Genomic DNA, 23,458 nt, shown 5'->3' with positions numbered 1-23,458 from the left:
AGTCAACCTCGGTTTAAAAACCATCTAAAATGGCGTGAAACTTAGTTGTTGGCTACTAGCACAGTGGATGCTGTGGAACTGAGGTAAGGAATTGGTGTAAAACGTGTGACTGAAAATTTGGTACACGCACAGCGGCTTCGACCATTGGCGAGCTACAACACACAAATACTTAAAACCGGCATTTCTCGATAGCTACTTTGAAATAGGCGATACTGAGCCCGGTTTTCCCAGACTGGGTCACATATACTGAGGATCGAAATAAGCGGTCTAGTTTTGGCACTCAAATCAATTAATCAAATCAATAAGTATATCAAATATGCTGCACAAAAGTTTAATGGCAGAAATTTTGACGATATGCATTGCAATTTGTCAAAAATTTAATTCCGTTAAAATTTCGTATACTGTGCATGTAGAGTCTATTCTCTTATGTAATACACTGAGACCTCTCTAATCCGACACCTCTGTAATCCAGAATACCTCTATAATCTGACATTGTTTTATACACTGTGACCAACTACTGAAAGTTTTTCTATGTAGCTAATACTACCTCAATAATCCGACATCCTTGCTAATCTGACACAATTTTCTTATCCCGAATGAGCGTCAATTATAGAGGTTTCACTGTATTGGAATATTTCGTTAAATTTTTACTCATCAAATGCTTGATCATCAAATTCATCAAAATTTTACCTTGTCAAATAGTTGTGCTATACAGTAAATAAATCAAATTAATTAATGAAATAAATAAAATACAAAATATCAGTATAAATATATAATATATAATTATTCAGGAATTTCTGTTCTTTTGGTTAAACCGGATCCTTGGCTGTTTCAATTGGGATTTCCTTTACACTGAGGGATTGCATGGGACTACTTTAAATAGATTGTACATTAAGTTAATGATTGATGCATTGAATTTATATATTTGTAACGGTTTCGTCTATCTCAAAAATCCCAGTACACACAATAATACATTGCTTCATTGCCACTAATAAGACTATTCAGTCATACTGACCACGTGCACTCCTAGATAGAAAGTCCCACCAAGCATCGTCAGTTCTAGTTGGCCACGGTTATGAACCATTTTCAGAGTTTGGCTGATAGTAAGTGCTGCGGTTTTGGCCAGATCACTGGCTTGCAGATACTCTAGTAAAGCAGTCAAAACAATAACTCTATAATAGAAGTCAGCTATATGTTCCATTTAGCAATCGTACAACAATTTTTCAGTAATTTCAGATAGACCTGCTTCCAATCCCAAAATTTTCTGAGAGGGACATGTTTCCATGCAGTCCCCATGCACCTAGTATAGTCTAGTTATGAATTTTTATAATTAGGGATTTCCTTTACTTGGGATTACTTTAAATGGTTTCCTCAATAGATCCATCAATAGTAATTATATTTATAGACCTCAGTTACTTTTGAAGAAACCATATATAATCTGTTACCATGCAACAATGAGAACTGAAAGAAATGTTACAGCAACCTTGTAACATTGCTTTCTGTACTAAGATTTCATCTATTTCATCTTGATAGCCCGACATCCTCAGTAATCTGACACAATTTTCCTCAACAACCGTCGGATTATAGAGGTTTCACTGTAATGTGTTACTATTACATAATATTGTTGTGTAATGCTGTATAAGTTATAGTAACGTGTTACAGTTGATAACTAGAACCACATAGACCTTGGTGAGGCTGGCTAGTTAGTTGGCTATGCAAAAAGTAACTTGATGTAATATAGCCTAGCTGCTTGGCTATTATACTGTAACTTTTGTGCAGAACAGGGGTGTCAGAGGCGAAAATGGTAAGGCTCAGTCAGTCTCAGTGGGTAGGATACACCGACTGCTTGTACCGAAGGCAATTATATTTTAGTAGGGATAATTTAAATGAGGGGTCTGAAGGCAAGCCCCACAGGATAATTTTGCATGTTGAGATGCAACCTGGGGGAAATTTTGGGATCTAATACTGTATCTATCTATGTATCTGCAATGTTATAGTGATGACACCAAAAATCACCTCTGTACTTAAAATCATTAATAAGAGATAAAAATTTAATGACGAAAGATATGCTTACAAAATTAAGAGACACAAAGCCAAAGCTGTTAATAGAACAAAAATTATTTTTAGAGGCAAAGTTGACATGAAGCTGTTTTGAGTAAGATTAGTGTTTTTTCTATTAATTGTTGCTATAAAACAAATAGTAAGAATTGCCTGTCCACAATTTAGCTTTGGTTTCATCAAGCTTGAACGTTTTTTAAAAAGTGGTGAAGCTCTGGCCTCACTGGTCACACCTACTCTGATGCCCAGTCATATTGCACTGACCAAGCAACTTGAATTGCCCAACAATATGCGCACACATGTATATTCAGACAGTGGACTCATTTATAGTTGATTTCCTAACAGATAGCTATATACCACTTTAGCGTGGGTGTTCAAAGACGCCGCTCGGTGTTTAACTCGCATATTGCCCGCAATATCAAGATACTGCCCGGGCAATATCATGGGAAAGCGGTTTGCCAATGACTTTGATACCCAGCCAGTTCAAAGAATCGATGCACTTTGACTCATTATATTGAGCGACATAGAGCTTTGTATTGTTTTGTTTTTTTAAAGAAAGAAGAACCGGCCCAAGTTGGTACTCCCATCCACCACACTCTACTCTACGCTAAGATGTTCTATAAAATGGGTTTAGCCTATTCCTACACCTACAGAGCTACTGAAACAGAACCTACAGAACATAGAATAGAAAAAAAAGGAAATGGGGCTTAAACGGCCCCAAGATGCCCCTCCCCCAGTGCAAGGTCAACTGATGCTGGAACATGACCCTTAAAGGGATGACCAGAGGAGGAGCGAGAACCCCTTATGCACATGATGGCAGAGTGCAATACAGAGAAGCCAAGACGGCAGCGAAGCCAGCTCATCACCCTACAGTAGGGTGATTTCCACTTACAAGATAGGAGGAAGGCCAGGCGCTTGTAAGCCACAGTGGTGGAGGCACCCATGCCTCCAGAAGTTGAAAAAACAAGAGGACTAAAATTACCATGTTCCACCTCTCGCACTCTCTCCCCATACTGACGGCGCTTCGAAGTTTCATGCTGGCGATAGGGATTACAACGGTTTGAAGGGGCATAAGGGTTAAATATTCTAACATCAAAAAAAGTAGGTTCAAACCGAGAACCCCAGAATCCAGAAGCCTTGATGTCCAAGCGAGCACCGACATCTTGGTTAGCTGTACGTAGGGAGAGAGATTCACCACTCAAGGGCTGAAGGGGAGGTTCAGTAGATACATCATGACAAACCTCTGACATTAATTCTGCAGTCAAATCTCGGATGTCATTGTGGCGGATGGTAGGGAAGGCTCCGTTCGGACAGCTGAGAGCATGTTCAATGTTGTTGGATCTGCCACAGACACAACTGACAGGAAGATTCTTAGGAGACCAACCATAACGGAGAGCTAACGCGTCACAAAAGCCACCTTTGTGGAGAGAAAATCCACAAAGGTGGCTTTGCTCTCCACAAAGGTGGCTTCTTTAGTCTCATAGCTTCTCTTCTGGCTTTCATTTCATCTTGCCGACTTAATGTGGCAGTTAGGGTGAGTGGTTTAGCAATCGTTCACGGAGTAGTGTGACGATTGGATTCAGGTTTGGGTTTGTTCTCACTGCTCACAGCATTACTAGGTGTCTTTGGTCGAGTGTTAACAAATATTGATCTTCTTGTTGTTCCCATGACAACATCTGCTCCAAGAATAGGCACCATCTTAGACAACCCCTGTAGAGTTGCTGCTACTAAATCATCGTCAGTTTCTTGTAGACCAATAAGCACCTGTGGTAAAACTATGGTTTCCATGTCATCACCAGTACAGATGGAAGAGAAGCCATCCAAGTTCTCCAGCAACACTTGTCGAATGTGTCCCTCCCTTGACTCCAGTAATGATATGATGTGTGAGAACACATGACGACGATAATCACTCTCCAGAATTAATGGACACACTATGTCAGGATGAAAATGATGTCTCCTGTCGCCAACAGCAGGGGTAAAGAGGTGTTTCCATAGGTATTGTTGTGCAGCAGGTTCTCCCATCACTAGGGGTGTTAACAGTAGTGGTACAATGTGACGACACAATGTCTGTGATAGTAGGGATAGTAGTCTAGCTGGCAGGGACCTGAAGAATTCACTTTTTTCATCACTCTTCTTCACAGTCAACTGCTCCAGGAACTCCACAATATCAGTTAGCTCATTTTGTAACCATGGTTTCCTTAACACTTGTCCAGCAGTTATACGATGCTCTGGGTTGTCACTAAGGAGACAAGTCTTGCTATGGTCCAGTAGTCCGTCATGGGAGCCGGATTCCATTGTGGTCACCACGGCAACCACTAACTGACCAAATTCCCACATATCCCTGGTAAACGGTGGTGACTTTGTTGGTCCCTTAACTTTGTCTTCTGGAGGAATCACTGGGCTTTTCCTGATTAAAGCAATATCTTCCAAGAACTTATCATCTACACGTTTTAGTTCTAGAGCACATTCAAATCCTCCAATCTTCCAACACCAGGGCTTCTCTCGGACAAAGATATTTCCCATGTGTAAATTATTGTGTGCTAGCAACGCAGTTTCATGTAAGAACTGTAGTCCTCTAGCAACATCTCTTAGTCCTTTTATCATCTCCTCATCACTAAGACTCTTGATGACAACTTCCAGTGGGGACACTAACTCTGTTAACAAGTATATGGCATCATCGTAGGCATAGTCAAACCAACACTCCTACCTTGGTGTTATATTGGATAACAAACTATCATGGTCTCCACATATTAGTAATATAGCTGCTAAGGCCAATAGAACATTAAACTTCTTGAAACGCAATCTGAGTTGCTGCTCGTCTAACATCAAAGCAACAGCCTACCTTACGATAGTACGACCGTCAATGGAATACGCTGCAGTCATCTGGGACCCATACCACCATAACAATATTCAACAGCTAGAGAAAGTACAGCGTAGGGCAGCTAGATGGGTCCTAAATGATTTCAATCGATTCAGTTCAGTCACAGCTATGTTACAGCATCTTTCTTGGCCAAGCCTTCAGCTGAGACGTAAAATATCCAGATTACAAGCACTTTTTAAAATTATACATCAAGATTATTCACTGTCAATTCCTCCTCATTTTATTTCAATGACAAGATCCACCAGACTATATCACCCACATCGTTTTATTCTACCAAATTCATCTACCTATTCATACCAACAGAGCTTTTTCTTCAGATCAATTAAGGATTGGAACAACTTACCATCTTCCATCATTGAGAGCAACAATATTGACTCTTTTTCAGCGGAACTGCAAACATTGTATGGAACCCAATAACTGTAATCTTTGTAACTACGTAGCTAAATTCATTTTATGATTGCTTTTTTTTTCCTGAGCATATCAGCTGTGCTGTCTGCTCAGTAACAATAATAATAATAATAATAATAGGATGACAAGAATTTGAGCAGGTTAGGGTGACGCAGCACTCGGAGACGTTGAATTGAAATGTCGACAAAATCTGCCAAATCATCATAAGATACATGGTGACTAAATTCCGTCACCAATTCAGTGCTGTCCGCTGTCTCTATCTCCGGGTCGACCACGTTAGCGACACTCCACAGGTTATCGCTACTTTGTTTAACGACATACTTCTTCGTGTCTTCACCACTACCCGGCCACAATGTATCTATAGCTCCACCCATTACTCTTGTTACTGCTGCCTTTGAACAATGGAAGCGTAGATGTTTCTACGGTGGAATTGCAAGTGGAGAGCAAAGCCACCTTCGTGGATCCGCAAATGAGTCCCGCATTGTATTGTGGGACTCATTTTTGTAGTGGTTGATAAGCTTAGTACATTTGCTAAGATAGACTAGTTGGTTGTTACTAAAGATTGTTTGGGCGATTGTGGATGCGTATTTCTACCCACCACGTATCAGCCTTTGAACAGACCACGGAACTAGTCTCACGTAGCCAGGCCCTTTTCTTTCTTTTGTGTGGGGGCGGGGAAAGAAAAGGGTCTGGTGAACATAGTATAGCATCGTCGTTGGGCCATCCCGAGATTGTGGGGATTCTACTGCACAGCTTCCGGATTGTTGATTGGCACGAATGACGTGATTTTCTAATATTTGCGTCATTTGCATCCTGTTACCATAGCTACTACTGAAATATCTATGGTAACAGGCCACAAATGCAGCAGATCACGTCATTTGCACCAAACAACAATCCGGAAGCTGCACAGTAGCATCCCCACAATCTCGGGATGGCCCAACAACGATGCTATACTATGTTCACCAGACCCTTTTCTTTCCCGCCCCCACACAAAAGAAAGAAAAGGGTCTGGCTACGCGAGACTAGAGCAGCTCATGTATTTTCGACCTCCATGAGTTTTCGGACGCGATATTTCCTAGAAGAGCAATGAGAGCCGATCATTTATGGCACTATTATGAAGACCTATCACTATAACCTCCATGTATAAAATTTGAAAGGATTTGGTTATATCGTGTGGCTGCAGTGACCTTCGAAAGCCACTGTCCAAAAAAATGGATGCTCGGACAAAGTAACGTTCGTTCGGACTCCTCCATCTCTACCCTTCCCATGCAACTTATATGCTATTGTGTGGTAGTGATTGGTAGAGCTATCCTTGAGCTATCCCGTGATATAAGCAGATTAGATATTTATCAGCTATAGTTGCAGCTATCGCCTTTTCCGAGACGTGGTAAATTGACGAATCGTCGGACACAAAATTGCAATTATAATTCCGGACACAGCAACTTATTGCGATTACTTTGGCATTTTTTAAGTTTAAGTATAGTACTAGCTAAGAAACATTTGAAAACAGCTATTTAGGCACCTGCATAGAGTGATTTTTTATCAATTCGAGATGGAAATAGTAGCTACCTCATATAGCTACAATACATTAGGCCTAGAATAGCTACATAAAAATGCTCAAACTTAGAATAATTCATATATTTGAACTTACTTGAGACTAGGGAGGTAAGAAATAAACCACAACAATGCACAGAAGGTCACCACTGCTTTATCGCCTTAGTGACTGTTCTATTAGAGTATATTAATTTAACGCAGTTTTTAAACTGGTTTTCGCACTAATGCACCCTTAGATAGTCTGCATATGCATAAAATTATACTATGGATGCAATTAATGAAGTTTAATTAATATAGCATTTAATATACTCTAATAGAACAGTCACTAAGGCTATAAAGTAGTGGCGACCTCCTGTGTATTGTTGTGGTTTATTTCTTACCTAGTAAGTTCAAATATATAAAATTATTAAGTTTGAACAATTTTATGTAGCTATTCTAGACCTAATGTATTGTAGCTAAATGAGGTAGCTACTATTTCCATCTCGAATTGATAAAAAGTCACTCTACACAGGTGCCTAAATAGCTGTTTTCAAATGTTTCTTAGCTAGTACTATACTTAAACTCAAAAAATGCCAAAGTAATCGCAATAAGTTACTTTGTCCGGAATTATAATTGCAATTTTGTGTCCGACGATTCGTCAAGTTACCACGTCTCGGGAAAAGGCGATAGCTGCAACTGTAGCTGATAAAAATCTAATCTGCTTATATCACGGAATAGCTCAAGGATAGCTCTACCAATCACTACCACACAATAGCATATAAGTTGCATGGGAAGGGTAGAGATGGAGGAGTCCGAACGAACGTTACTTTGTCCGAGCATCCATTTTTTTGGACAGTGGCTTTCGAAGGTCACTGCAGCCACACGATATAACTAAATCCTTTCAAATTTTATACATGGAGGTTATAGTGATAGGTCTTCATAATAGTGCCATAAATGATCGGCTCTCATTATTCTTCTAGGAAATATCGCGTCCGAACACTCATGGGGGTCGAAAATACATGAGCTGCTCTACCACGGAACAGCAAAGTTACTATTGCTACGTTGAAATAGGTTAGTAACTTACAGTCCTAAGTACTTAACTTAATAACTTACTGTCCCAATAGCGAAGTTAGTTGGCTTAACTTAGTACAAAAATGATAACAATATAAACTCCATCCCACAAGCGCAAGTTTTTTGACATTACGTGTTGAAGCATAGTAAGGCCATACCTATTTGATCTTATGTTGCGCGGACCCGACCAACTGCATTTTTCTTCAAATGAAATAAATTTGAAAATCACGTGTGCGGATCACGTGTTCTTAATTAAAGACAACACATCATCAGCACCCTCGTGATATAGTCCAAAATGGACCATTGAAGATCATCCAATGCTCTAAATTGTAGAATACGATGGGAAAGCTCTTTTGGAGAGTATGAAACCTAGATTTTTAACTGTGTATGTACTATTATAGCTACAGTCATTATTTGCATTTTGTATGCTTGTGTTTAAAATTTTTATCATTCAACCGACCTACCTATCCAAATTTAAAATAATTTTGCCCACGCAACATAAGATCAAATAGGTATGGCCTAACGTATTAAGGGGCAAGCAACTATGTCCTATGGCTTCCGTGAATAAAATTATGTGTAGCTGTAAAACCAACACACATAGAGAGAAAAACCATCAGTTTTATTGATGAAAAACACAGTAACAGTATAATTATATCCTCGGACACATGCTACCATACTGTTCTTCACCTGATGAATAACACATGTTTTAGTTGAGACATTGAACTTCTGTTTAGGTCAGGCAAACTTGATTACTTGTTTTTCATCCACAAAAATTCGGATTTCCATGCGGGCTGGAGGTCCTTTTTCATTATTCATTGTTAAAGAAAATACCCCAAATCAAGCTGTCTGTTACTATAAAGGTTAGCTAAAGCCTTTTAAGAACTAGTACTTATACGTATGCACCGAGTGATAACATACGTGTGCACCGACTGTACGTATGCACCGACTACTAGTACGTGTGCACCAACTGATGACAGCAATGATGAAATTAGAGGCGGTGGAGTAAGACGGGATGCGGGCGGGGATGAGAAGCAATTAATCAAGTTTGCCTGGCCTTATCTGAGTGAAATTCTCTGAAGTATGTACAAATTATGGCATGGTTACAAAACACTGTAATTCTAACACTAACATTGATTCTCCTCCTACAGCTGATTGTGAAACTCCCCAAAAATTCTTGTAGTGGCTTGTAATAACATTATCTTTAAAAGTGTGGAAACAGATTTTTAGGAATGACTACTATGGCTTCAAAAGAGGAGATTACTGTTTTTCATAGAAAATTTAGAGAGTTCAATAGCTCATTTGATCAAGTACTTCAAATAATTACTTCCATACTTTTTTTACTTCCATACTTAGGTAGCAGATGACAAAGTTTATGAAGCGTAGAACTAAAACTGTGAAACTAGATCCAAAATTTGTAGAATTGTCATTCTTTAGGTCTAAAATACTAAACTGAGCCTTAAAATCAGTACTTCTAAATGGAAATGGTGATGTTTAATTGCCACAAACACATCTGATGCAAAAGGGGATGGAAGGCAAGCACAGATGAATGAAAACCAAGATTTTGCACATGAAGCCATAGCAATTAGTAGCATTCCACCTTAATGACATTTTGACGTAAGGGCAATGTTTTGATGGCTATTAACCCATGCTATTAAAACCACGATCTTCAGATGCTACTGTATAAAACAAATGGGATGAGTTCTCGTTAGTTCTTTCACCTATTAGATGAGTGTGCCCCAAGTAATATATATCACATATACCACGGCTGCTTGGGATTTTGCTGACATATAGTGCTGGTCACTGTAAAGCACTAATAATAAATAATAATAATAATAATAATATACACCCGTGGGCCTGCGACCCTCGGGCATTGGGTGTATATATCAACAAAATCCCTGGTATAACTATTACATATTATATGCAGCAAATTTAATGTAAGTAGCCGGCTATCCTGAGGTGCAGTTGGTGTACAATGAAATGACACATATCAAAACTTGTGTAAGATATTCCAGATTTCCGAATGGGTTATGCCCGTTTTGTATAAAATAACACCGTCTTCTAAACAAGGCGCCGTAACTTCCGCGTATGCTGGTTGACAGACACGAAGTTTGGTTTATCAGATTCCTTGATGAAAGGCAATTCGATTCATGTGTAAGTTCTTTGTGTAGTGATGAAGGGGAAGCTAAAAAGGAGCCTTGTACCGCGAAATTTACGTGTTCAGAATGCCCGTAAAAACATGTGTTTTAAAACATATTTCTGTAAACTAACCTGTTTACCAATTTGTACGGTCGGAGTCTTATTAAGCATCCTTCGCTGCGTAGAATGATACCAAATTTAACGAATTTGGTTGAGGATAACAATTTGTAAATTGGGATTTTCCCGCAAAGATAATTAAATTTTCCAATAGGTTAATGTATGGAGTGCGTATTATGTCATCATCAGCAGTAAATAACTGTTGCTATGGCAACATTTCCCATTTGTACGGTTGGAATTGGATAGAGAAATTCAAGGGCTTTCTTTTATTGTATGGTGTGTTGTAGAGATTTTGTGAGTTAAAGGTTGTAAATTAGTGTTTTTGTATGTAGTGTAAAATACATGTATTTTGTATTGACAAGGAATGATGAGATTTTATGATCAGCCTGTTTTACCAAGTTGAGGTTTCAAAAAAGTAATTTTTAAAGGTTTAACCCAGTGTTTTGAAAACTTTTAATGTTGACCACCTGAAAATGCTTGATTTGACAAATCCCATACATATGTTTTGATATGAACTAGTGGTATATGTATATACACCACTTCAGAAGTTGTGCTCTTATATTTGGTTATGACTGATATCCTCATGGTTACCACCTCAGCTACCTCTTTCTTCTACCACTGGCTTCCTGCTATAGGGTATCTTAAGATACAAAACATGTGTGACCACATGCAAATATTCATTTTGTTCGTGGAGTGAGTTTTGTGAGAGTGTACTGTAAAATGCGTGGAGTGGAGTATATGTGCATTGCTTGTGTGTTCTTATTGCTGATAACAGCCACTTCAGGTAAAGATGAAGTACTTTAGTTATGCTTGCATGCATCAGTAAACTTGCCAGCATGTGCATTATTAGTTATAGTGCTGTAACTAAGTTTTACTCTTTGTGTTACTCTATATAGGACAAAAAGATTGTGGGGACAGGAATTTATTTGCCAGGTTCAGAGTACAATCACATATTCCAGCATCAATTGTAATAACACTGACGCTGCCAACAGCATGTGTAAAGGATGCAATGCCCGGACGATATCGCATACTGTATGGGATGAACAATGGAGTTCTTAATATGATAACACACACTTACAGCTCTCAAAATGATACCATTATTCTTAGTGACTTAATTCCAAACAGGAAATATATGGTGTTAGTTATTGCAGTGTACGATGATGGTGAAAAACACTTTAGTTGTACAAAGTTTATCAGATCAGGGGGTAGGTAGCTACATGTTCTTGTGTGTAACTGTGTGCACATGTAAAATAGCTATAGGCACTGCCTTTGTGTATAGTAATGACTTGTTACCATATTAGTATGTTTGCATAATTTATGATTAGGACTGTGCGATAATGAAAAAACCTATGATAACAAAAAACCATTTTATCACAATAAAAGATTTTATCTTAATAATAAAGTATTGTCGTAGAGTACTTTTACAAGCACAGTTTTGTGTAATAATAATTGTTTAAGGCTCTTGGAAAAATCACCCTTTCCAGCATTACTGCAGCTGATTGTGACCTTACTCACAAGAGTACCATCTGCCTGCTTTTAATATACAATAGTCTACAGAGATTTACTATTATCTTGCGATATTGATAATAGAAAATTCATTATCTTTATCACAATAATGACATAGGTATCACGATAATCACATTACCATTCAGTTATTATCGCACAGCCCTATTTATGATCTATCACAAGTTTGATTGCCAGCTTAAGGTCTTACTTTTTGTTTTGTAACTGAAGGGAAATACTAGGTATATATATGTTAATTCAATGAAGCCTTATTGTTCAGAAAACAAACAGAGGTTGTATCTTTTACTCAACACTAACATAGTAGGGATAATTTCTGCGAATAATAACAATAATATAATTATACGTTATTTTGTATAATATCTATTAAAGTCATTTTAGCCAATTCTACTTCAGTTGGAGATCATGACAAAGCTAACATTGCACCCATCGCTGCTGGGATTTCTGCTAGTGGGATCATAGTTGCTGTTGTGATAACAGTTATAATCATATTGTTATGGCTAATTAAAAGGTAAATCATTTATTTCATTGTAAACCAGTAGCTAAATACATTGTGTACATTATACCCCTATATTTAAATGCTCAATTATCTTCTTCCTGTAGAAGAAGAAAGCTTATGAATAAACACAAGGGATCACATTGTGTCAGTGTAGTGTCCACCATTGGAAATGAATATAGATTAAGGAAGAAATTGTATTCATGTCCAGGGTACCTCCAAATCTTCCATGATCCGAAACCAGTTGATTATGAAGTCCCAGTTGATTCAGTGAATATTGCACCAAATGCTAGAACAGATCCTGCTCATTTAGAATATCTAGCTGGTAGTGAAGAGAGGCCTAGTGTTACTGACAAAGATGTAATGATGATGAAATCAGAGCCCATACAACTGTCCTCTGCTAACATGACCACAATGACCACATCTAAACTGGATGCACACAAAAGTGCTCAAGTGAAGAAAAAGAAACTAGTGAAACCATATGCTGTAGTGGATGTGACAGACATTGTAACTAAAGCTGGTCTAGATGATACAGCAACTAAGCACAAGTCAAAACATCACAAGAACAAACATGTGCCTAGTAACAGGGAAGCATTGAGCCATTCATTTGGTTCATGTACTGACAATAACAATGTTACTCAAGTTGAGCTAAATGGAAGATTTTACACTGTTCCCCTATATGTCAACTTACACGTACCAATAACAATCAACCCATCATACAGAACAGCGCAGTGATTACATTATATTATATATATATATATATATATTTTTTTTCATCATCGTTCTTTATCTATAAAACACAGGCCAATGTGTTAATGTATTATATCAAATTTGTTATATTTATTTTATTTATCCCGCTATAATTATAGGGAGTTCAAGGCTACTGAAAGGAGCCATTGCAATTTAGTGCCTGAGGAGCTGCACAGCTTTCAGTTAGTACATAAATAGCATGACTTCTGGTGTTTTATTAGGAGTCATTTTTTACTTTATCTCACCAGGCAGGGTGAATCTAGAGGAAAGATTATCATGAACTTTTGTCTTAGAATAACAACATTACTGATGCCATCACCCTCCATCTTAGAACCATCTATTCAAAATTCCAAAGGTCCACTTCTATTGTCACTTTATTTGTGCTAAAGGTTGTGCAACAGTGGACCTCAGGAAGCGCACAAGATCGAGATACTTTAATAGAGCAGCCACCTAACTACTCTAATAGAACATTCACAGGAAACATAGTTGGGCCAAGCAAAATTTTTTCATCCATAAAATCTTGGATGTGAGAAGTCAATTTTCATTATTTCAATTGTAGCAGCTATCAAGGCATACCTACACTTATAGACTAACATACATTCATATCTTTGTCTAACAAACAAGTTGATCGATATCCTTGTTGCAAACTCATAGCTTATGCCATTGATCATTCATACAAAGTACGAATTCACATAAAGTTGACCACCCACACAATTAATTAGATTACATTTTATTAATGACCATAACTTTGAAATGGGATAAGCTATGAACTTGGAACAAGTATCAACTTGTTTTTTTTAGATAAAGATCTTCAATTTGACACCCAGTTTGAACAATCTCGGTGTTGCATAGACAAAGGTCAATATTTTAGGACATAACGAGCTGTAAAGGACACCAAAGGTCAAATCTGCAATGACTCTACCTCTCAGTTTGTCATCAGGTGTATTGTGGAAAATTCTTTTATCACAAACTACACAACTCACCCCACATTTGTATGTTGTTCTACTAATGTGGTATATATTTTTTGTATAGGACAGTATTCAATAGTTGTGGACATAATTGCTTACCTTCGCAGGCACAACTTGATATGAGCATACATAGAAATCTCCTGTACAAGTTAAGATCTTCTTGATGCTGTATGTTTACATTACAGAGGGGCCAGGCATGGATTGAAGCAGACTGGGAAACTACAACGACTAGAAGAGCAAGAGAAACAACTGGAGTATAATAAGAGTGACCACAAATGAGTAAAAGCACAGTAACAATGGATGGATAAGATCTGTGGGAGGCTTGCATGTCTCCTTAAATGCCTTGGAACAGTGACCTCTTACAAGCACATGTACACTCTTATATAGAAATGTATGCCTTCACATGTCTGCAGTCCATCAAAGATCTATCTACATCAATGAATTGCAAATGAATGGATCGATGCACACTTCACACGCACACTGTTGCTTGTAAGCAGTCAAGTGTGCATATAAATGATACCGTCATTCTTTCTCTTGGCTTGGCCTCTGCCAATAGCCAATAAATCGTGATCTCATTGTCGAATCCCAGGGCTCAACATTTCAAGCCTATCAAATATCAAGTTTATTGTGTTGGGTTGGTTTACAGTAGTTGTGATTCTATTTATATGTAATATATGGGGCTGTTATTCAATGTGTATGGGTTTTTCTCCGGCCTAGTGGATTAGTGATCTTAGCTATCCACATTCTTCAACTGCATGAATATTACCAGCCAAAAGGAGATATGCACAAGCTGGAGATATGTACCACTCCTCTTTTCCTAAGAAAATAAACAATTCACATGTTCATACAAGATCAAGATACTCCAATAGAACAATCAAATACTCAGCTATATCACATGTAGCACTGTACTGAAAGAATAATCCAAATGGTCATTCCATTAACCAAACTAGTAGCTACTGTATGCCTATGACACCCTATATAGCTACTGTAAATGCAAAATTTTAAGCTGAACCGCCATAACTGTCTTTTGCATCCTGATGCATTATTGTTTACACATGCTTGAGTCATAAGCCACTCAGGAGAATCATAACTGGTACTGACCCTCAGATGGCCAATGGTACTTGTACTGTAAAGCTAATCTACAATTGAGCGTTAAGTTTTGAAATGTCTGCAGTCTTTGGGGAGGCTGCATATTCAGACCCTCACTGTTACTACTGTGCCGGTGTGCACCTCTTCTGAATCTGTCCCGGCTGGTATTACCAAGTCAATGCCCTACACACTAGACTACACTATTAGTATGTCTACTTGCTTACTACTTCCTAAGTCTGCCATCTTGCAATATAGTTGGCTAAATGGATAACTGGTCAGTTATAGTAAACTCTGCTGGGTTGTATTTAAATGATTATTATAATAGCTACTGATAATGCTTTAGCCAAACCGGCCAAAGCCTACATGTAATTCAAGTAGTAGCTAAAAAACCACAATACTCGCTGTTCCATTGACTACTATACAACCTAGTTACAGCAATGTGAAACCAAAAATACGTGTACCTAGTAAGGAAAGATATTGATACTGTATGGTCATGTTGTAGCTATAGTTCTTAGAAAGACTCTAAAATAAAGTGGAACCCTTTAAAAAGACACCTTGATTAACAAGAGGATACTTTTCCATATATATTCCAATGAATGTATAGTGTACATCCCTAGATTTAGACCAATCCAACTTCTCTAATCAGGACATGCATCTCGGTCTCGTAACTAGGGAAGTTTGATTTCAACCATATGGCTGGCTAGTTAATTGGTGTATGTAAATAATGATTTGTACAATTGTAGAAGGTTTGTATTGTATAGTCATTGAGGCAAATCAAAATTGCATTTGAGTAATTAATATTATTAAACATGTACATGTGAGTTCAAAGTGCAGCGCCAAAGAGCTGATTTGTGCCATTTGGATGCTTACTGACAAGCTCACATACATGCCATAACACTCTGGCAGTAACTTTTATCCAGCTGTAGACAGCTGTTTACATAATAGTTTTATGGAAGATGATTATGAAGAGGATGTATTTAGTGAGATACAGAAATAACCAAACAGACATGCCTTCTTACTGCATTGTCTCAGACATGCATGCCTGACTATGCTAGTCTAACTTGATTAGTATACTGAACTATACCGTTATAGTTTCACATGACTGGACCCCTTTTTCTTTTGTGAAGTTTTCCTACCCACACAAAAGAAAAATGCAATCTGTCCACACAAGCCATTCAAGTCATCTGCAAATTAAAGGATGGGTTTTTGGCAACAATCAATCTTAACTTCATGCTTGTGATGGTATATAGAGCATAGTTAATACTGGCTACTGAACAATTCTATGCCACAGAAAATTATTCATGAAAATATTCCCCACTATAGCTGCTTTTATGCATGGTTAAGATTGGTCAACTCTATCAAAATAGTATGATCCAATAACACTCACCATCTAGTTGGCATTATGTTCTACAATTTGGTGGTCTACATGCATCAGTTGTTGATATCCAATCAATTATTCATTTACTGACCAAATAAAATTATCCGCACTATCCCACTAGGGACCTGCAAAGAAGCCGGCTACTACAAACCTGTGAGCAGAGAGTCAGAAACATGTTACTAAAAACTGTCGAATGCAGAAAAAAATCCCAGACCAGGTGGTGACTTGATCCACAGACAGCTTGCAAGTGCCTGAGGAGCCATACTATGGGATATTGCAGCTGTTTGTCTCAAAATTTGTCAAAATCATGGCATTTTAGATTATAAACACTGCTACTAAATACTGCTACAGGATATATAAATATTGTACCTGATCTCTATACGTTCAATCAGTACTTAAGCAACATGACTTTGTGTGTTTCATTAGAGTTTGTTTTAAAATATAAAACAACCACGTTAATATATGATTACATTTCTTTGTCTTTCAAGTAGTGTAAATAGATAACAGTGGCAATTCTAAACCTGACATAGCAGGGAGGACACAGAATGAATGCTGTTTATGGCTGTAGTATAAAGCAGAGTTTTTGACCCCCAGTAGCTGCAGGATTTTTGCAAATTTATTACTTTAAACTTACAATTGATACTGAAAACATGAAATTTCAATCTGTACTACAACTTTCCTTAAAAAGTTATTTTTCAGCAGGAGGGGGGATATCTCCCTTTAGAATTGCCTACACAGTTATTACTCAAGGTTGTAGCATGCATGATGTAATCACTACCCTATAGAGTTGAGGCGTAACTACATGATTTCTAGCATACAAAACAGGACTTAACAGGTGATGCAGTTTATTAGTGATCAACCCAGATAATCTAATTATGGGCATCAGGTCAGTATGCACTTTTGTATAGCTGTTTATGGGACTGTATATAGACTAAAGCTATAGAAGAGCACAAAAACCATGACATCAACTGTTGATGCATCCTGGAATGTGATTACATCCTATTTCATTTCTAGTTCCAAGAATACCAACAAAAGAAGGAAATCATAATATACAACAACATGTATAAGACCATTTGTGTGTGTGTTCATTGTTGGGAATAATGCATTACTAAAGTAACGTGTTATGTAACAGCAACATTTCATAATATACTGAGGACTCAAATAAGCAGTCTAGTTTTGGCACTCAAATCAATTAATCAAGTCAGCAAGTACATCAAATATTGTGCTGTACAGTAGTTTAACGGCAGAGATTTTGACAATTTTAATTGCAATTTGTGACCGGATTTGTGAAAAGGTACCTTTTTCACACACAAAATTTGACCCATTTTGAACTTTGAAGCTTCATAACTTTTAAATCATGGCATATAATTGCCTGAAAATTTCCATGAGTGTAGTTACAGTATCTGGCTGCATTTTTATACTAAGAAGAAGTTAATCAGTAGAAGGAGTCAAGTCAGTGTTACATTATTTTGTTTGCTGAAGGTGTGGAAAGGTATATACCTCTTTGCAAATCCAGTCACATTTGTCAAAAATTTAAAATTTCGTATATTGTGTATATATTCTCTTATGCAATACATTGAAACCTCTCTAATCTGACACCACTCTAATCCAGAATACCTCTATAATCTGACATTGTTTTGTACACCAAAAAGACCTTTTCTATATAATATTACCTCAATAATCTGACATCCTTTCTAATCCGACACAATTTTCTTATCCCGAATGAGCATCATTTATAGAGGTTTCACTGTATTGGAATATTTCATCAAAATTTTACTCATCAAATGCTTGATCATCAAATTCATCAAAATTTTACCTTGTCAAATAGTCATGCCATACAGTAAATAATCAATGAAATAAATAAAATACAAAATAGCAGTATAAAAAAAATATTATATATATATATATATATATATAATCATTCAGGCATTTCTGTTCTTTTGATCTTTCTGTTTTAATTGGGATTTCCTTTACACTGAGGGATTGCATGGGATTACTTTAAATGGATTGTACATTAAGTTAGTGATTGATGCATATTTGTAATGGTACATTTCATCTATCTCAAAAGTCCCAGTACACACAATAATACATTGCTTCATTGCCACTAATAAGACTATTCAATCATATACTGACCGTGTGCACTCCTAGATAGAAAGTCCCACCAAGCATTGTCAATTCTAGTTGGCCATGGTCATACCCAACCATTTTCAGAGTTTGACTGATAGCAAGTGCTCCAGTTTTGGCCAGACCACTGGCTTGCAGATACTCTAGTAAAACAGTCAAAACAATAACTCTATAATAGAAGTCAGCTATATGTTCCATTTATAGCAATCGTACAACAATTTTTCAGTAATTTCAGATAGACTTGCTTCCAATCTCAAAATTTCTGAGAGGGATATGTTACCATACAACCCCCATGCATCTACTATAATCCAGTTATGACTTTTTCATAATTAGGGATTTCCTTTACCTGACTTGGGATTACTTTCAAAGGTTTCCTCAATAGTATACTTCATAGACTTCCCATTTCTTAAGTTACCTTTGAAGAAATCATAATATTATATCCATGCAACAATACGAACTGAAAGAAATGTTACAGCAACCCTGTAACATTGCTTTCTGTACTAAGAAGATTTCATCTATGTAATATTACCTTGATAACCTGACATCTTCAGTAATCTGACACAGTTTTCCTCAATGAGCATCGGATTATCCAGGTTTCATTGTGATGTGTAACTGTTACCTAATGCACAGTAATATTATTGTGCAATGCTGTATAAGTTATAGTAACATGTTACAGCTGATAACTAGACCTAGGTGAGCTGGCTACAGCTAGTTAGTTGGCTACGTAAAAGTAACTTGATGTAATATAGCCTAGCTGCTTAGCTATTATGTCCAGAACAAGGGCGTCAGATGGTAAGGCTCAGTGGGTATAGGATACACCGACTGCTTGTACCGAAGGCAATTATATTAGTAGGGATAATTTAAATGAGGGATGTGAAGGCAAGCTCCACAGGATAATTTTGCATGTCGAGATGCTATCTGGAGGAAATTTTGGGATCTAATACTGTAACTATCTATGTATCTGCAATATGTTATAGTGATGACACCAAAAATCACCTCTGTACTTAAAACCATTTGAACTAATTAATGAAGTTGTTTTGAGTATTTTTTTTATTAATTTTTGCTATAAAACAAATAGTAAGAATTGCTTGTCCATTTAGTTTTGGTTTCATCAAGCTTGAATGTTTTTAAAATTATCTCTAAAAAGCGGCGAAGCTCTGGCCTCACTGGTCACACCTACACTCTGATGCCCAGTAATATGTAACATATTACATTGACCAAGCAACTTGAATTGCCCAACAATATACACACACACACATGAATATTCAGACAGTGGACTCATTAAAGCTGATTTCCTAGCAGATATATTACAGTGCAAAAACTTTAATGATGTCAGTAGCCGGCTATCCTGAAGTGTAGTTGGTGTACAATGAAATGACAACTTATATATATACACCAATTCAGAAGTTGTGCTCTGATATCCTTATGGTTATCACCTCAGCTACCTCTCTTCTGGCTTCCTGCTATAGGGTATCTTAAGATACAAAACATGTGTGACCACATGCAGATATTCATTTTGTTCGTGGAGTGAGTTTTGGGAGAGTGTACTGTAAAATGCGTGGAGTGAAGTATATGTGTATTGCCTGTGTGTTCTTATTGCTGATAGCAACCACTTCAGGTAAAGATGAAGTACTTTAGTTATGCTTGCATGCATCAGTAAACTTGCCAGCATGTGCATTATTAGTTATAGTGCTGTAACTAAGTTTTACTCTTTGTGTTACTCTATATAGGACAAAAAAGTTGTGGGGGCAGGAATTTATTTACCAGGTTCAGAGTACAATCACATATTCCAGCATCTATTGTAATAACACTGAGGCTGCCAACAGCATGTGTAATGGATGCAATGCCCAGACAATACCGCATACTGTATGGGATGAACAATGGAGTTCTTAATACGATAACACACACTTACAGCTCTCAAAATGAGACCATTACTCTTAGTGACTTAATTCCAAACAGGAAATATGTGGTGTTAATTATTGCAGTGTACAGTGATGGTGAAGAACGCTTTAGTTGTACAAAGTTTATCAGATCAGGGGGTATGTAGCTACATGTTCTTGTGTGTAACTGTGTGCACATGTAAAAACAGCTATAGGCACTGCCTTTAGTGTTACCATATTAGCATGTTTGCATAATTTATGATTAGGGCTGTGCGATAATGAAAAACCCTAAGTTTTGATAGCAAGAAAAAAAACCTTTTTATCATGATAAAAAATAATACCTTGATAATAAAGTATATTGTCACAGAGTACTTTTACAAGCACAGTTTTGTGTAATCATTAGCAGAAATTCGGTCAAACTTGAACACTCTATTAGAGAGTTTTATTATAGTAATTGATTTTGTGGATTTCAGTTAATTGAAGGTAAAACGATCATGCTACAGTAGCTTACTATACCACGATCCATTAGAAGACTACAAAATGCACCATAAGTGGTAATAAATTTATTGGTGGTATGAATCGCTTTAAGAAAATCTTCGGCGATAGGTATTTACCACACATGACCACGAATGTAGCCGAAAGCCATAATTATGAACACGCTTAGCATTTCTAGATCTAAGGATTTAATTAAGCAGACATACCATAGTGAACCACCACTCAAGGATCCACTGTATACTGAAGTTAGATCTACAACTATACTGGAGATGCAAGTTGAATTACGACAAAACTCCCTAATACTGTAAATTGTGTAATAGAGTAGTCACCGCATTTCTGCTAATGTAATAATTCTAGTAACTCTTGGAAGAATCACCTTTTTCAGCATTAATACAGCTGATTGTGACCTTGCTCACAAGAGTACCATCTACCTGCTTTTAATATACATATCACAGACATTTACTATTATCTTGAGATATTGATAATAGAAAATTCATTATCTTTATCATAATAATGACATAAGTATCACGATAACCACATTACCGTTCAGTTATTATCGCACAGCCCTATTTATGATCTATCATGTTTGATAACCAGCTCAAGGTCTTACTTTTGTTTCATAACTGAGGGAGGTTTATATATTAATTCATGAAGCCCTATTGTTCAGAAAACAGAGGTTGTATCTTATACTCAATGCCAACACAGTAGGGATAATTTCTGTGAATAATAACAATACAATTATACGTTATTGTATCATATCCATTTAATGTCATTGTAGCCAATTCTACTTCAGTTGGAGATCATGACAAAGCCAACATTGCACCCATCGCTGCTGGGATTTCTGCTAGTGGGATCATAGTTGCTGTTGTGGTTACAGTCATAATCATATCATTATGGTTAATTAAAAGGTAAATCATGTATTCCATTGTAAACCAATAGCTAAATTCATTATGTACATTTATACCAAATATGTATTTTTAAATGCTCAATTATCTTCTTCCTGTAGAAGAAAGCAAGAAAGGGGATCACATTATGTCAGTGTAGTGTCCACCATTGGAAATGAATCTAGATTCAGGGAGAAATTGTATTCACGTCCAGGGTACCTCCAAATTTTCCATGATCTGAAACCAGTTAACTGTGAAGTCCCAGATAATTCAGTGAATATTGTACCAAGTACTAGAGCAGACCCTGCCAGTTTAGAATATCTAGCTGGTAGTGAAGAGACTGCTGACAAAGACATTATAGTGACAAAATCAGAGCCCATACAACTGCTATTTGTTAAAAAGGAACTAGTGAAACCATATGCTGTAGTGGATATGACAGACATTGTGACTAAAGCTGGTCTAGATGATACAGAAACTAAAGATGATACAGAAACTAAAGCTGGTCTAGATGATACAGCACCTAAGCACAAGTCAAAACACCACAAGAACAAACATGTGCCTAGTAATAGGGAAGCATTGAGCCATTCATTTGGTTTATGTACTGACAATAACAATGTTACTCAAGTTGAGCTAAATGGAAGATTTTACACTGTTCCCCTATATGTCAACCTACATGTACCAATGACAATCAACCCATCATACATAACAGTGTAGTAATTACATTATAATATATATATATAATCCTTCATTGCTCTTTATCTATGTATGTTTTTTATAAATAAAATGCGGACCAATGTGTTAATGTATTATATCAAATTTAATATATTTATTTATTTTATTTATCCCGCTATAATTATAGGGAGTTCAAGGCTACTGAAAGGAGCCATTGCAATTTAGTGCCTGAGGAGCCACACAGCTTTCAGTTAGTACATAAATAGCATGACTTCAGGTATTTTATTAGGAGTCACATTTCACTTTATCTCACCAGGCAGTAGAGAAAAGATTATCATGAACTTTTGTCTTAGAATAATAACATTACTGATGCCATCACCCTCCATCTTAGAACCATCTATTCAAAGGTCCGCTTCTATTGTCACTTTATTTGTGCTAAAGGTTGTACAACAGTGCACCTTAGGAAGTGCACAAGATTGAGATACTTTAATAGAGCAGCCACCAAACTATTATACAGTGGAACCTCGATTATCCGAACTAATTGGGGGGAAAGGGTGTTCATATAATTGAATAGTACGTAAAATTGAACTTCCATATATTTATATACAGAGCTTTGCTCAACTACTCTAATAAAGCATACACTTGTTGACAAAATATCTTAATTGAGCAGTTGATTTGGTGTTCGGATAATCAAGGTTTCACTGTAATAGAACATTCACAGGAAACATAGTTGGGCCAAGCAAAAATTTTTCATACACAAAATCTTGGATGCGGTAAGTCATTTTTTCATTATTTCAATTGTAGCAGCTATATATCAAGGCATACCTACACTTATACACTAACATACATCATATCTTTGTCTAAGAAACAAACTGATCGATATCTTTGTTGCAAGCTCATAGTTTATGCCATTGATCATTCATACAAAGTACAGATTCACATAAAGTTGACCACCCACACAATCAATTAGATTACATTTTATTAATGACCATAACTT

The 23,458-nt window shown here is 36.9% G+C and overlaps 3 protein-coding genes across 8 annotated transcripts in view; 2 read left to right on the top strand and 1 right to left on the bottom strand.

Annotated features, from left to right (window-relative positions):
• LOC136237864 (uncharacterized) lies at positions 1 to 12,985 on the top strand. Of its 5 annotated transcripts, none has more exons than XM_066028094.1 (4): positions 1 to 83; positions 11,101 to 11,409; positions 12,098 to 12,236; positions 12,329 to 12,985. In XM_066028094.1, the coding sequence occupies exons 2-4, from the start codon at positions 11,214 to 11,216 to the stop codon at positions 12,954 to 12,956; spliced, it is 963 nt and encodes a 320-aa protein (XP_065884166.1). In that variant the 5' UTR covers positions 1 to 83; positions 11,101 to 11,213; the 3' UTR covers positions 12,957 to 12,985. The 5 variants fall into 5 exon arrangements, with proteins under 5 accessions (XP_065884166.1, XP_065884165.1, XP_065884167.1 ...); XM_066028093.1 differs by lacking the exon at positions 1 to 83 and adding an exon at positions 9,957 to 10,102; XM_066028095.1 differs by lacking the exon at positions 1 to 83 and adding an exon at positions 10,431 to 10,498.
• On the bottom strand, positions 3,516 to 5,789 carry LOC136239162 (protein-associating with the carboxyl-terminal domain of ezrin-like). The gene is made up of 2 exons (XM_066029897.1): positions 5,464 to 5,789; positions 3,516 to 4,761 (listed from the first exon to the last, which is right to left on the bottom strand). The coding sequence occupies exons 1-2, from the start codon at positions 5,719 to 5,721 to the stop codon at positions 3,613 to 3,615; spliced, it is 1,407 nt and encodes a 468-aa protein (XP_065885969.1). The 5' UTR covers positions 5,722 to 5,789; the 3' UTR covers positions 3,516 to 3,612.
• Positions 12,986 to 20,019: 7,034 nt separating the features above from the next.
• Positions 20,020 to 23,458, top strand: part of LOC136237863 (uncharacterized) — a 44,786-nt gene continuing 41,347 nt past the window's right edge. Inside the window, exons 1-4 of one of the 2 annotated variants that reach the window (XM_066028090.1) lie at positions 20,020 to 20,148; positions 20,261 to 20,569; positions 21,684 to 21,813; positions 21,912 to 22,631. In XM_066028090.1, coding sequence (XP_065884162.1) covers positions 20,085 to 20,148; positions 20,261 to 20,569; positions 21,684 to 21,813; positions 21,912 to 22,503 — 1,095 coding nt within the window. In that variant the 5' untranslated portion in view covers positions 20,020 to 20,084 and the 3' untranslated portion in view covers positions 22,504 to 22,631. Of the gene's footprint in view, positions 20,149 to 20,260; positions 20,570 to 21,683; positions 21,814 to 21,911; positions 22,632 to 23,458 lie in introns of those variants that run through there. The other variant, XM_066028089.1, reaches the window with a different exon arrangement.

The sequence above is a fragment of the Dysidea avara genome, chromosome 11 (genome assembly GCF_963678975.1).
Source record: "Dysidea avara chromosome 11, odDysAvar1.4, whole genome shotgun sequence".
Lineage (NCBI taxonomy): Eukaryota > Metazoa > Porifera > Demospongiae > Dictyoceratida > Dysideidae > Dysidea > Dysidea avara.
This window is presented reverse-complemented; position numbering and strand designations above follow the sequence as displayed.

Excerpts from the sequence above, each read along its gene's own strand:
- LOC136239162 (XM_066029897.1), bottom strand. The coding sequence starts at position 5,721 with ATGGGTGGAGCTATAGATACATTGTGGCCGGGTAGTGGTGAAGACACG. Across the intron at positions 4,762-5,463 it reads TCAAATTCTTGTCATCCTAT|GAGTGTTGGTTTGACTATGC; the intron begins TATTATTATTAT and ends ACACCAAGGTAG.
- LOC136237864 (XM_066028091.1), top strand. The coding sequence starts at position 10,925 with ATGCGTGGAGTGGAGTATATGTGCATTGCTTGTGTGTTCTTATTGCTG. Across the intron at positions 11,410-12,097 it reads AAAGTTTATCAGATCAGGGG|TCATTTTAGCCAATTCTACT; the intron begins GTAGGTAGCTAC and ends TATCTATTAAAG. Across the intron at positions 12,237-12,328 it reads TTGTTATGGCTAATTAAAAG|AAGAAGAAAGCTTATGAATA; the intron begins GTAAATCATTTA and ends TTCTTCCTGTAG.